At 50.3% G+C, this 13,167-nt stretch overlaps 4 protein-coding genes across 4 annotated transcripts; 1 reads left to right on the plus strand and 3 right to left on the minus strand.

Annotated features, from left to right (window-relative positions):
• Window positions 1–249: 249 nt before the first annotated feature.
• Window positions 250–4,008, minus strand: LOC117183220 (glutamyl aminopeptidase). The gene is made up of 6 exons (XM_033377322.1): window positions 3,776–4,008; window positions 3,307–3,662; window positions 2,747–2,891; window positions 2,157–2,690; window positions 1,143–2,074; window positions 250–1,074 (listed from the first exon to the last, which is right to left on the minus strand). The coding sequence occupies exons 1-6, from the start codon at window positions 3,965–3,967 to the stop codon at window positions 396–398; spliced, it is 2,838 nt and encodes a 945-aa protein (XP_033233213.1). The 5' UTR covers window positions 3,968–4,008; the 3' UTR covers window positions 250–395.
• A 342-nt stretch (window positions 4,009–4,350) lies between these two features.
• LOC4801278 (glutamyl aminopeptidase) lies at window positions 4,351–7,941 on the minus strand. Its single transcript, XM_001358361.4, has 7 exons — window positions 6,601–7,941; window positions 6,444–6,541; window positions 6,060–6,377; window positions 5,869–5,987; window positions 5,716–5,801; window positions 5,232–5,637; window positions 4,351–5,167 (listed from the first exon to the last, which is right to left on the minus strand). Exons 1-7 carry the CDS (start codon window positions 7,871–7,873, stop codon window positions 4,519–4,521), a joined length of 2,949 nt encoding a protein of 982 aa, XP_001358398.3. The 5' UTR covers window positions 7,874–7,941; the 3' UTR covers window positions 4,351–4,518.
• Window positions 7,942–9,225: 1,284 nt separating this feature from the next.
• On the plus strand, window positions 9,226–10,776 carry wntD (wnt inhibitor of Dorsal). The gene has a single exon (XM_001358362.4). It carries the CDS (start codon window positions 9,460–9,462, stop codon window positions 10,633–10,635), a length of 1,176 nt encoding a protein of 391 aa, XP_001358399.3. The 5' UTR covers window positions 9,226–9,459; the 3' UTR covers window positions 10,636–10,776.
• Window positions 10,777–11,700: 924 nt separating this feature from the next.
• Window positions 11,701–12,973, minus strand: Osi22 (Osiris 22). The gene is made up of 2 exons (XM_001358363.4): window positions 12,179–12,973; window positions 11,701–12,115 (listed from the first exon to the last, which is right to left on the minus strand). Exons 1-2 carry the CDS (start codon window positions 12,879–12,881, stop codon window positions 11,790–11,792), a joined length of 1,029 nt encoding a protein of 342 aa, XP_001358400.2. The 5' UTR covers window positions 12,882–12,973; the 3' UTR covers window positions 11,701–11,789.
• Window positions 12,974–13,167: the final 194 nt, after the last annotated feature.

The following is a 13,167-nucleotide window of genomic DNA, read 5'->3' on the forward strand; positions in this document are numbered from 1 at the left end:
GTTCCCCGATCCACGATCCCCAGGGCCCAGATAAATAGTCTTTAGTCTTTAGGTTTATGCCTGGTCATTAGGGTGTAGACTTTTATGATATTATTGCAAGGTTGTATATCGGAGTTTATTGCCGGACAGTCGCAGACCCAGGATGATTGCGCCCCATCAAGATTGGCGCTAGGACAGCCAGTGCATGGTTATCGACGATTCTTGGGGCCATAGAAATCGCCACATTGTTGGATAAAATAAAGGAAATTCTTGGTTTTATTTATGGTTTGATTTTGGAACTTTATTTTATTGAACTTGAGCGGAAATTTTGTTTTTCTCTTATGCAATTCCTTCTAATTGCCAATTAGCTCTAAAACATTTACGTATGAACATTTATTGTACAGTAAAGACCATATTTACAATCGGTTTTCCCTGGTCAACGGAACGGAGGTGCCACTCAGCCAGTCGCTTATGTCACCGCTGTTCTGCTTCAGCCACTCGATGTTGTACTTGATGGTCTCCACCGCCTCCAGCCTGGAGTTGGCCCCGGCCCCGGACTCTGGGTACTTGGCATAGAACTGCTGCAGTTCCTCCAGCTTGACCTGGCTGGCAAAGCTCTTCGTGATCTGGGCAATCAGCCTGCCAAAGTTGCGATTTGTCAGCCCGAAACGAGCACTCAGCTGGGGCCATTGCTCTCGGTAGTAGTCCCACACCACGGGCTCGCCCACGGGGTTGCCAGCAATGTTCTGCACGCAGGTAAAATAGTCCTGGGAGCGCACAATACTCTCGTCACTGGCCAGTACGAGGAAGTTGAACAGCAACTGGGCGTCCTGAACACCAGCCAACCCATACATAAGTTTCAGCTTCTCGCTGGCATCCGTTTCCTCCAAGAAAAGTTCAAATAGCTTATCCCAGTCGGAGTTGCTAGTCGACTGCTGCATGCCGTAATAATAGACGATCTCGCGCAGATCGGGCGCTGGTCGGTTGGCGGCGGTGGGGTTCTGAAGCCAGGTGTTAAAGCGCTGAGCTGCCTGGTCCAGACAGTCGGGCAGGCCGAGGGAACAGGCCGCGGACAGGATGGACACCCGCAGTCGACTGTAATGTCGGAAGAGTAAGGAATTGTAAGAGGGGAATCATCGGCTGAGAAGGGGGTCAGTGCTTACTTATTCAAGTGGTTATTCGCGTCCACACTCCAGCCCACTTCCTGGTAGACGGTGTCAACCAGAGTCCTTGCATAGGTCAAGTAGGAAACGTAGCCCTCGTTGAACATCAGGCTGCGTTGCAGCGCCTTAAGCTTCTCAGCCGCCACGTACCAGGGCGCAAAGTCACGCTCCTGGCCAAGGTAGGCGGTCATCTCCAGCGGAACTTTGTAGGACAGTTGGCTGGCATCGGCCAAGGCGAAGGCATCATTCAAAAGATGGGCGCGATCGGCAACGTCGAAGCGGGCGGGATCGGCTATCAATTGCTTGATGAGGGCATCCCAGAGACTATCTTCGTAGTTAACGCGATAATACCCCAATTGATGGACGTTCAGCTTAATCCACTGGACATCAGCGTCCAGTGCGATTGCCCCCGTGTCAATATTGTAAGCGAACACGAAGCTCTCGACCTTGTCGGCCTCCCAAGCGTCGATGGTGTATGTGATGGGCACGCTCCACCTGTACTGGAATTCGCTGTCTTCGGGAGCCTCCTCATAGCTGGCCTTGTTGGAGAGGAAGCGCTGCTGAGTAATGAGGAAGCCAGCATCCCCACGGGACACATTCAGGACCGGGTAGCCCATCTGTTCGGTCCATGTGCGCATCAAGAGCTTCACATCAAAGTCTGTCACAAGGTCCACCTCGCTCAGGAAGTCATCCGTGACCGTGTTTTGAAACTGATACTTTACCAAATAGTTGGTAACAGCCTCCTCGAATTTTTCGGAACCTACAAGGTTCTCAAGCATTCGGATGACCGAGCCACCTTTCTCATAGCTGATCGTGTCGAAAATGGCGCTGATCTCAGCCGGTGACTCCACTTCCTGGACAATGGGGTGCGAAGAGAGTTTGGCATCATATACCATGACAGGATGCAGGGCGATTATTTGGAATTGCTCCAGCTACGTGGCAGATTAAAATATGATTAGTCTCGAGAAGAATATCATTACAAACGATTTATTATAATGGTGACCCATGACTTACCATTCCCCAGTCTGGATACACTGCGTTTACTCCCTTGTACTGCATGTAGCGGGCAAATCCTTCGTTTAGCCAGATGTCATTCCACCATTTCATGGTAACTAGATTGCCAAACCATTGGTGAGCAATCTCGTGGGCCAGAACGGCGGCGATCGACTGCTTGTTGAGCGTCGAGCTGTAGCTCTCGTCGTAGAGTAGAGCCGTCTCGCGGTAAGTGACCAGACCCCAGTGCTCCATTGCATTGGAGGAGAAGTCGGGGATGGCAGCCATATCCAGTTTGGTCAGTGGATACGGGACATTGTAATACTGGATGTAGTACTCCGTGACGGCAGCTCCAAACTCTAAAGCAAAGTCAACCTTGTTCAGCTGGTGGGGAGTGGCAAAAGCCTCCATAGTGAAGTCCTCGCCAATCCCATTGGCATTAACAGTGGTGGACTTGGAAGCAAAATCGGAAACAATGATGCACACCAGGTACGTGCTCATTGATACAGTGCTCTCGAAAATGGCCTCCGTGTATTCGCCCAAATAATTGGATTCCTAAATGGTTTTATTAGATGAGCTGGGAAACGGTATTTAATAATGACTATGCTTACGGATAGCTTCATATTGGAAACTGCGTGGTAAGATCCTGTGGGATGTACCACTGTGATGGCGAAAGTAGCCTTCATCGCCGGCTCATCGAAGCACGGGAAGGCCTGGCGGGCATAGACTGGCTCGAATTGCGTTGACGAAATGTTGCTGCAGCACAAAGATTATGAAAATGAATTATTAATAATTAACTACAACCAATCGTGACGTCTTTTGATTTATGTAGCTTATACAAAATATATTGCTTAATTTCGTCTATTCCATTTCTTTGTTTTCTGAAACCATTTCAATTTTATACCATATTTTATAAATTGAAGAAATATTCAATATACTCAAATATTTTTTTACGCCCCATCCATCTCCAACCCCACAATGACTGGACAAGATTACAAAGAAATTGCCTTTAAAAATAGCCGAAAATTCAAATAACGGATAATTTTTAAAACAATTTATGTAGTGGCGCCAACAGGTGTCGCCACCTCAAATGTAGCTCGCATGTAGATGTCGCGTAGCGTATGTCGAGTATAATCAAAATGAATTTCAAATCCCAGAAAAAATTACTTACCGTTGGTCTCCCGCTTCCGACTTGTAGGTGCTGCTGTAAAGACCCACCAGCTTGTCCGTCATATTTCCGTTAAAGAGAATACCCAAGGTGATGCTGGAACCCACTACCAGATCCTCCGTCAACGTTATGATCAGGAGCTGTCGTTCCACTTCCAAAACATATTCCACTACCTCTCGGTTCAGCACATAAACATTCGTCACATCCAGCAGGTAAGAGTGCAAAATGATTTGATTCGTGGCCTCAACGACATTTATGGTGATCTTCTCCTGGCCGGTGAAGGTGCCAGTATTTAGGTCCGGATGCCAGTAGAGTTCGTAGTGTTTGGGCAACAGTGCAGTGGGCAGGCGATAGTCAATCTACAGATCAAGTATATTATTGAATTTCAGAAAATTGGTTAAACAAACGATTATCTGAATAGGAAGGTGTGTAGCAACAGGTGCACATATACCTATACAAAAGTATAACTCACATTATCTTCGCGTCTCTCCCGCTGGAGGGTTGGACGCACATCTAGATCCTTGTAGATGTCAATCTTTTCCTGTACATCGCGCAGATCCGCCTCAAGTTTCGCGTTCTGCACCGCAACCACTACGGTGGCCGTGGCAAAAGCCGCCACCGCCCAGGCCAGGACCACCTGCATCCAATTTCGCGACAAGAACATCTTTGCAATCCCAACAATCGCTAACGACTGAATAGCCAACCAAGAGTCCGCCAACCCGGCCCGTCCAACTCTAGCGATTAGCTGCCATATAACAAATTCTGATTGTGCGCCCTGGAAGTTTATATTCGTGTATACAAGCGTTATGAACAACGTCGATAATTAGCCAAATAGGTTTTATTATGGCCAACATGGCGATACAGGAAAGGCCCGTCACTGGATCATCATGGAGGCGGCATGGCATTCGAACTTTCGCAATCAAATCAAATGGGATCGGATCAATTACAGTCACTACAGCCTACACCCACATCCACACATTCACTAGTGCAGTGCACCTGGTTATCGGAACGGACTAACGCAATCGACGAATGGATAATTGCTTATTATTTATGGAGCTGTAATTTTTGTTTTTTCCCAAAACTAGATTATCTTTATTCTCAGTTGTTAAGCATAGTTGCTTTATAGCAGCCATTATATGAGTACAAGCTAAAAAAAAGACCAATGTACGATGATGGCCACTTTCTGGACTCATTCTCGTCCGCTTCAACCTCGATCTACAGTTGCTGATTGTCCAGCCAGGCGTCGACGGCTTCGAGATTTTCGGCCAACCAGACAATGTTGTTCTTCACCGTCTCCAGGGCGCGCACGCGTGCCGCAGTTCCGGCTCCTGCTTCGGGATACTTCTCGAAGAAGTACTCCATTTCCTCGAGCTTCGTCTGAGTGCTGAAGCGAGCCGTGATCGACGGTATAAGGTTGCCCAGATACCGCTCATTCAACCCAAATCGATCCACCAACTTCTGCCAGTTCTCGCGCACATACTCCCAGACCAGGGACTCGCCCACGGGATTGGCCGCAATGTAAGTCAGACAGGTGAAGTAGTCCTGACCTCGCACGTACTCCTCGTTCCAGGCCAGGTCAATGTAGCGCTGCAGGATCCAGGGCTCCTGCACAGCGGCTAGGCCGTACATTAGCTTCGATTTCTCGCTGGCATCGGCCTCGTTGACAAACAGCTCCCAGACCTTCTCCCAGATCTCTTGGTTTCCCACCGATTGCATGCCGTAGTAGTAGATGGTCTCGCGGAGATCTGGCTTGGGGCGCTCATCGGGCTTAACCAGCCAACTGTTGAACTGCTCTCCCACCTCGCTGAGGCAAGATTCCAGACCCAGGGAACAGGCGGCACTCAAGGCTGTCACCCGAAGACGACTGAGGAGTAGATAAAGCAACGTTTCGTGGAAAGGATGCATCATTGAGAGAGAGTCTCACTTACTTGTCCAGGTGATCCTCTCCCACTGTCCAGGTGAGGGCCGTGTAGATGGGTTCGATCAGAGCCGTCGCATACTTCTTGTACTTCACGTAGCTGGTCGTGTAGTAGAGTGTACGCTTAAGAGATGTCAGCTTCGAGGCGGCCACGCTCCAGGGCACATAGTCCTCCTCCTTGTCCAGATACTTGGTCATGTCGAAAGCGGTCTCGTACGGCAGCTGCGTGGAGTCCGCAAGGGCGAAGGCGTCGTTCAGCAGGGAGGCGCGATCTCCGGAACTAAAGGTGCTGGGCGTGGCCACAAGCTCTGTGGCCAACGACTCCCACAGCGCCTCAGCATAGTTTACTCGGTAGTAGCCCACTTGCTCAGAGTTGAATTTGATCCACTGCACAGCAGCTGGCAGAGTAATGGTGACTGCAAATCAAGACGCTTAGATGAGAAGATCGGTAACCGGGAACGAGCGCTGCCTCGCATACATATGGCACCACTTACTTTCGCTCTGGTCATGGTAAAACCAGACCCGCTGCACAGTCGACTCGCCGCTGGTGGTGTATGTGATGGGTATTGACCAGCGGTAGCTGCAAGGTAATGTATGTGCGAATATTTCGATCAGATACGAATGGGGCAGTAAGTTCTACGACTCACTTGAATTCCGAGGGCTCGTGATCAGCGTCATAGTCGTTGGGATTCGACAAGAAGCGCTTCTGAGTCAATTTGTATTCAGTTTCGGAGATCTTCTCCACCGTGACAACTGGCAGACCCATCTGAAAATATTTTGCATAAACTGGTTAGAAATATTTTTCTAGCGAATCTGTGTCCGTTGTTTTTTGCTCCACCTGGACTGTCCACGTCAGCATGATGGCGGTCACATTGTAGTCCAGACCCAGCTTATCGATCTCGGCGAAGAAATTGGACGTCTCGGCGGTTGTGTACTTGTACTCATTCAGATAGTTGGTCACGGCCTGGCGGAAGATGGTCTCGCCCAGAAAGTCCTCCACCATGCGCACCAGAGAGGATCCCTTGGAGTAGGTGATGGTGTCGAAGATTTCCGTGATCTGGTCGGGGTTCTCCACGGTCTGGATGATTGGATGGGAGCCCAAAGTTCCGTCCAAGGTCAGAACCGCATGCAATGTGCTATAAATGAACTGGTCCCGCTATGGAATCATATGGATAATCATTAGATGAATCAACCAATCCAAGCAATCCTAGTGCCGACTTGCCATTTTCCATTCGGGGAAGACTGAATCCACGCCAAGGTACTCGATGAAGCTGGCAAAGCCCTCGTTCAGCCAGAGATCGTTCCACCAATTCATGGTCACTACGAACGGAAGAGATGAGCTGGACTCATTGACTATGGAGCGGAGGTCGAGGACTCACCCAAATTTCCAAACCACATGTGAGCGAACTCGTGGGCAATGACGGAGGCAATGCGCTGCTTGTTGGTCGCAGAACTCGTCTCGGCATCGTATAGAAGGGAAGTCTCGCGGTAGGTGACCAGGCCCCAGTGCTCCATGGCACCGGACACGAAGTCGGGAATGGCTGCCATGTCCAGCTTGGGCAGGGGATACTCGATTTGGAAGTAGTCAATGTAGTACTCAATTACACCCTTGCCCACTTCCGTGGCAAAATCGACCTTTCCGATCTGCTCGGGGGTGGCGTAAACGCCCATTGTAAAGGTCTCGCCAATGCCTTTGGTATCCACCTCAACGAATTTTGCGGTGAAGTCAGAGACAATGAAACAGGCCAGATAGGTGCTCATGGGCACGCTCTTGGAGAAGGTTACTTCGGTGTAGGCCCCCTGATTGACTTCGGACTCCACGTTCATGTTGGACAGGGCATGGTAGTCGCCATCGACGGGGTGCACGAGGGTTATCTGGAAGGTGGCCTTCAGGGCCGGCTCATCGAAGCAGGGGAAGGCCTGGCGGGCATAGGTGGGCTCGAACTTGGACGTCGCTATCACCTTGCGGCTCTCATCCTCCTTAACATACGACGAACTGTACAGTCCCACAATCTTGTTGGCCATGGATCCCGCGAATCCCAGATGTAGGTCCACGTTGATGCCCGCGCTCAGCTCTTCTGCCAGCTGCAAGACCAGAAACTCCCTAACCGCGTCGAAGCTGATCTCCGAGACTTCCACGCTTGAAAAGTCGGGCTTAAGGACAGACACGCTCGAAATGTTCAGATCCAGGGAGTGCAGGACAATGGTATCGGTTGCCTCGTGGACGGTAAGGGTAATCGTTTCCTGCCCATTAAACTCTCCGGTCTCCACATTGGGGAACAGATAAAGATCGTAGTGGGTGGGCTCCAAGCGGCTGGGGAGGCGATAGTCAATCTTCTCTTCCGGAGCTGCGGTAGTGATCGGAGCTGCGGTGGTGACCGGAGCTGCGGTGGTGATCGGATCTGCTGTGGTTTGAGGGGCTGAGGTAGGGCTCGATGGGTCAGTTTCGGAAGGTGTTCCTGTGCTCGGAGGAGCCACCGTGCTGGTTGACGTCGTTTGCAGGCCCGCCTCCAGCATATCAAGTTTTTCCTGGGCCTCGCGGAGATCGCTCTTCAAACTGGACTTTTGCACAGCCAGGACAATGGTGGAGACGGTGAAGGCGGTGAGGGCGAGGCTCAGGCCGATGGCCACCAGTTTCGCTGTGATAATCATGCTCAATCTTTCTCGCGTTAATCCAGTACGGCCCGCATCCAAAGCGACACTAAGCCCAGTCGAATGGGGCTGGGAGCCAGGTAACCACGAGCACCCTCGAGTGGGCCCCTATATCTTAATTGGACACGGGTGATACCGCTCGTAGCTGATTGCTAATCTAATCGTGCGCCGGCTCATCGACTGGTATTAGACGGAGAGCAAACATATGTACTCCCGAGGATCGTTCGAATTTATTGGCCCTGTCATGTCATGGCGCCGAGCGCTGGCAGCACGCTTCGCTTTGATTAAAGTTAGAAATGCCAAAGATCTGTCGCGTTTTTCCTCTTCCATCCGAAATTCCAATCTGGCTACTGAGCCGAGCCCAGAAACTCCCAGTGCCACTTCTCTAAGTTTCCACATCGCCGATGCCCATGTGTGTGTCTCCGGGCATATGAAAACGGAGACCAATTGAGCAAAATTCAGACTACCTGCCCGGCTTCTCGCCCTCTCTCTGTTTCTCCCTGTATTATCCGGCGCTTAGGCCTAAAAAACCCTTTTCCGGTGCCGCAAGATTTTCGACCTAATTAGAGAATCGGTATTTTCATTGTGTTAAAACCCAATCAACCAAATTTCCGCACACATTTTCGCAACGCCTGGCATACTACTCGCCGTATCGTTTGTGTATTTATAATGACTTTGTCGTTGAGTGAAGTTCCTTAATAATCAACATTGTAAATTATTGTTTATTGCTATCTTGATGAAGGGTTCACCTCAATGCGAAGTTCACTATTGACGAGCTATTTACGGGAAACGTTGTTGTATGTATAATCATAACTCAATTATCTTTAAAGTACCACGAATATGAGTTCATTGATAAGATTAATCTGTATATAATTTCTTCGATTTGTTCATTACTATTCCATTCATTTCTTCATATCTTGAGGATTCAGACTGTAAGAGCACATGTCTGTTTGTGTGAGGCCACCATCCATACATCTACGTAAATATCTTTCTTTGTTTTACTATCAATCTCCATTTCTTATCACGACTTTCATCAGTTTACCATAAATTATCTTTTTTTCGCCTTGCGGACAATGGTCTTAAGCGTCATTTGGCCTAATCCGGGGTATTAACTTTTGCCGAAAATACCAACAGCATCAACAAGGACAGCAACAGTCCTGGCTGGGTATTCTTCCCAGCAGCTTACCACAAAGCGCAATTAATTTCCCAAATTATATCCAGGCCTGCAGCACTAAAAACTATTTGTCATATGTTTTGTTATATAATTGGCTTGCCTGGCCAGCCTGCCGCCAGGCAAAATACAGGATCAAATGCAGATACAAACCCAGACAGGACAGAGAGGACAGACACGATCCAAAACCCAAACAAACCCGATTCCGAATCATCGGCATCGGGCAACGGGCATTGATATTGTCCAGTGGGAATCGGGGAATTCCCGCCGACTGAATGAGATCGGACAAATTTCATTCATGAGCACGTCAGGCGCCACATGAGGTCTACCTGCTTAAGCGTGGGAAAGTTGAGAGCGGCGAAGAGCATCCCCCGCGGACACGGACACGGACACACCGTGGAGCAGGTAGGTCCGGATGAAACAGGGCTGCTCCGCAATTTGGACCACCAGTGGGTTATTTGTGCGAGGCTGGGAGTTTTTGTCTCTCCACAAAATCCCAACCGAAGACAAATTTCCGGTTTTTCGGCCAGGCCCGAATTTCCCACGGGCACGGCCCAGGATGGCGTTGGCTCCTGGTATAAATTCGCAGGCCATCTCTATTCACCATTCAGTCGAGCTAGAGAAAGCACGGAGACAACACATCATACCACACACGCCACACAAAATGTTCTTCATACTCAACCTAATCCTGGCCATCACCGGCTCATCGGCGGGCGTCATTGAGCCCATGAACTATTACCAGTACACCCAGTTCCAGGCACCGCTCTCGTGGGAGGCCATCACCAGCGCGGGCTTGAAGCAGGCGCTTTCCAGTTGCCAGGATAGCTTCAAGTGGCAGCGCTGGAACTGCCCCAGCACGGACTTTGTCAAGCGGCACACGGCACCGGCTACGCCGACGCCGGAGCGAGAGGATGTCTACGTGGCCGCCATCTCCATGGCCTCCATTGTCCACACGTTGACCAAGGATTGCGCCAACGGAGTCATCGCCGGCTGCGGATGCACAGGAAACGCCTTGAACGTGCCCTGCTCCCATGAGCCGCTCAAGGCCGTGGAACTCTACGAGAAGCGGTTTGGAAGCGGCTCGGGTGCCGCTGCCCACAACCAGAGGGTGATCGGCTCCCTGCTGCAGCAGTCCTTAGTGCAGGAGTGCCGCTGCAAGCAACCCGGCCCGCAGGGCAAGTGCCTCGAGGAGGAGTGCGTCAAAGTGCTGAAACCGTTCGAGGCGGTGGCCCAGGACCTGCTGCAGATGTACGACGACGCCATCCAGCTGGACAGCACTGCCAGCAATCTAAAGATCATGTGGGAGAACATTCCCCTCGACTCGCTCGTCTTCATGCAGGACTCGCCGAATTATTGCGAACCAGAGGCCAGCGGCCGCTGGACGGGCACCCGAGGCCGCCAGTGCTCCAAAGATGGCAGCGGCTCGGTGGAGGAGCGCCTCTCCTGCCAGCAGCTCTGCCGCGTCTGTGGCTACCGCGTGCGCACCCAGCACGTGCGCAGCGAGCGGCGTTGCAACTGCAAACTTGTCTGGGGATTCCGGCTCCAGTGCGACGTTTGTGTCCAGCTGGAACGACAGTACACCTGCTACTAGGGGTGCCAAGAATTGGACTGCGGGGCGCTGGTCAAGCCTCACAAAAACTTAGATTTAAATTAATTTATTTGTTTCCACCGTTTATTTATTTCTACCACAAACACCATCAATAAATACGTAATTTACGAGTAAAACATAAAATAATGCCATTACTTTTCATTGAAACTGTTAAAAGACAGACTGATTTATGGAGCAATTGCAATGGTTAGAGAATTTGCCTGCCTGGCTGCAGGTGAGAGCCATTTCCACTGATTACAAAATGCTTTCTTTCTATTTCGAACGTACAACCCAACCTTTAAACAGCAAACTATTCTGGCTTTCTAAAAACTAAACGTGTACGACAGGTGGAGGATGGTATTGTCAGACAGAAAAATCTGCAACGCCATAAAGTAGACTGCTACTTGAATTTCTGAAACGCAAAGGCACCATTGTATATCCACTAACATTAAATACATAATTGGTCAAAGCGAAATTTTAGTTGAACAAGAATTACCACTAAGTGTTCTTAGCCCTGCACCATCAAGTAGCCCCTGACACCAGCAGAAGACGTGAGGATACCAGGCAAAAGCCCTGCTTCCGCCCAACCGACCGATGGACGCTGTCGCAAGTCGCGTGACGTGTTAACGGAACTAATATTCAGCGAAAATTAGAACTAAACTTACTAAAAGAGCTACGCTCGCATTCAAATTTACAAATACAATTTCTAATTACGAGAAAAGTATGTGAGTATTAGTAATTTAATAAGAGAAAGGAAACTAGTGCTGGATATAATATGGTAAAGGGAAATATAATTCGAGAATAAAATTCTAAACGGTTCATGCAAGGAATAATTGGATCTGCAAAGCGGAAGGGACAATGCTGTATAGTTTCTAGTGGATCTAATAGGAATCGTGAAGTTTATGCGGCTCAACAAATCAGGGCGACTTATTGGGGTACTACTACAAATGCTTGCCAAATTCTAAGACTGATCTAGAACCAATTGAGTCCGAACAGTAGATACATATATAACTTCTGTAATTTCTGCAACTTTCGAGTCCCACACATCATTTGATAAAAACACGTTAATCAACCCGATGTCTATATGTTTATTCCAAAGAACCTAAAATCGAATCTTAATGCATTTTGAGATTGTTGTACTAACTGTCCGGTGCTTCTTAGCTAATCCAAGTGGTCGGCTTGCCCTCCACCCGATATCCGTTGTAGGCGGCGGCTGCTGAGGAGGCGGCAGCTGCCAGTTCGGATCTCCGACTCGGCTCGCCGGCCCAGTAGGACGGGACCTCGTAGCTCTGGACCATCTTGTTGCCGTTCTTGATGGCCGAGATTATGAGAAGGAAGATGGCCAGCTTGCCCACCAGGATTGACTTGACCAGCAGCAGCTTGAGCTTCGTCACCAGGAACGGCACAATAGCGGACTGGATGAGGAAGGGCAGGATGAAGAGGGGCAGCACTTTGGTAATCATGTCGTACTTCTTGCCGCGACCTAGAACGATTCAATGGGTTTGAGTGGGATGAGCTTTGCTCCTACATAAATTAGCAGACTCACCTTCTTCGCTGTTATCCGTGGTCAGCCAACGAGCTGCCATGATCTCCTTGAGGTTCTCGCCATCCAGCTTCACGTGCACGATATCATTGCTCATGTCCAGGCTGACATTGAGGCCAGGGCCCACAAAGTAGCGTTGTATGGTCTCATCCTCAGACTGCATATCGGGCTGCTCTGTCCCTGTCGCTGTCCCCGTCTCTGCTGCACCTGATTCCTCACGCCTCTTGTTGCGATCCTTGCGCTTGCGTTTGCGTCTCTTTTTGCCCGCTGACGTCTCGTTGTCATCGTAGATGGGCGTCCCGGTTTGGGCCTCGAGCAGGGCCTCGGCATTGGCTTCCTGGCGCAGCTCCTGGGCCAGGACATCTGCAGCCTCCAGCTGCTCCTGGTCGCTCTGTGGCTCCGGGCCCTCGGCAGCCTCGTTGTTGGCTATCTGGGAAGCACCCACGCGGTCCCTCAGACGCTTTTTGTACTCACTGGTCGTCTTGTTGCCCAGATAGGTGCTCTTGTAGTTTTTGTAGATGCCCATGAAGATGTGCGAGTTCTTCCTCAGGGACTGCTTGTCCTCCGGCTCGTAGCTACTCGCCAGCCCTCGGGCCGCTTCCGTGGCAGACGCTGCCTCACTGGTCGTCTCCTGTCCGCCATCATGCCCCCTAGTTAGGGCGGTGCAGAGCACACTCAATAAAAGGAATCTCACTAGGCTGCTCATCTCTGCTGCATGTCACCCGTCGCCGATCTGTGATTGTTTGCTCCGCTCGATGTGTTCGCGCTGCACTGGCCAGCCACAAAATGTGGCACGATCAGCGGACGCCAAGCGTTTTATCAACTTAGAAGAAAGCAGCCAGACCGAGAGCCAGGCTGCTGCCAGTGCCAGCGCCAGACGAGTGGCATTCTGATGCTGGAATTGGCATTGGAATTGAGCACATCCAAGCAAAGCGTCCAACAAGCAGCCGGACAACGACAACCAGCAACCAGGTAGCCGCCAAGCAGGAACA

Source organism: Drosophila pseudoobscura, chromosome 2, assembly GCF_009870125.1.
Source record: "Drosophila pseudoobscura strain MV-25-SWS-2005 chromosome 2, UCI_Dpse_MV25, whole genome shotgun sequence".
Lineage (NCBI taxonomy): Eukaryota > Metazoa > Arthropoda > Insecta > Diptera > Drosophilidae > Drosophila > Drosophila pseudoobscura.

Coding starts and splice junctions, on each gene's coding strand:
- wntD (XM_001358362.4), top strand. CDS start 9,460: ATGAAACAGGGCTGCTCCGCAATTTGGACCACCAGTGGGTTATTTGTG.
- LOC4801278 (XM_001358361.4), bottom strand. CDS start 7,873: ATGATTATCACAGCGAAACTGGTGGCCATCGGCCTGAGCCTCGCCCTC. Junction 5,988..6,059: donor TGCTGACGTGGACAGTCCAG/GTGGAGCAAAAA, acceptor AAATATTTTCAG/ATGGGTCTGCCAGTTGTCAC. Junction 5,168..5,231: donor GGAGAGGATCACCTGGACAA/GTAAGTGAGACT, acceptor TCTACTCCTCAG/TCGTCTTCGGGTGACAGCCT.
- LOC117183220 (XM_033377322.1), bottom strand. CDS start 3,967: ATGTTCTTGTCGCGAAATTGGATGCAGGTGGTCCTGGCCTGGGCGGTG. Junction 2,892..3,306: donor TCGGAAGCGGGAGACCAACG/GTAAGTAATTTT, acceptor TTTGTGCTGCAG/CAACATTTCGTCAACGCAAT. Junction 2,691..2,746: donor TTTCCAATATGAAGCTATCC/GTAAGCATAGTC, acceptor AAAACCATTTAG/GAATCCAATTATTTGGGCGA.
- Osi22 (XM_001358363.4), bottom strand. CDS start 12,881: ATGAGCAGCCTAGTGAGATTCCTTTTATTGAGTGTGCTCTGCACCGCC. Junction 12,116..12,178: donor CACGGATAACAGCGAAGAAG/GTGAGTCTGCTA, acceptor GAATCGTTCTAG/GTCGCGGCAAGAAGTACGAC.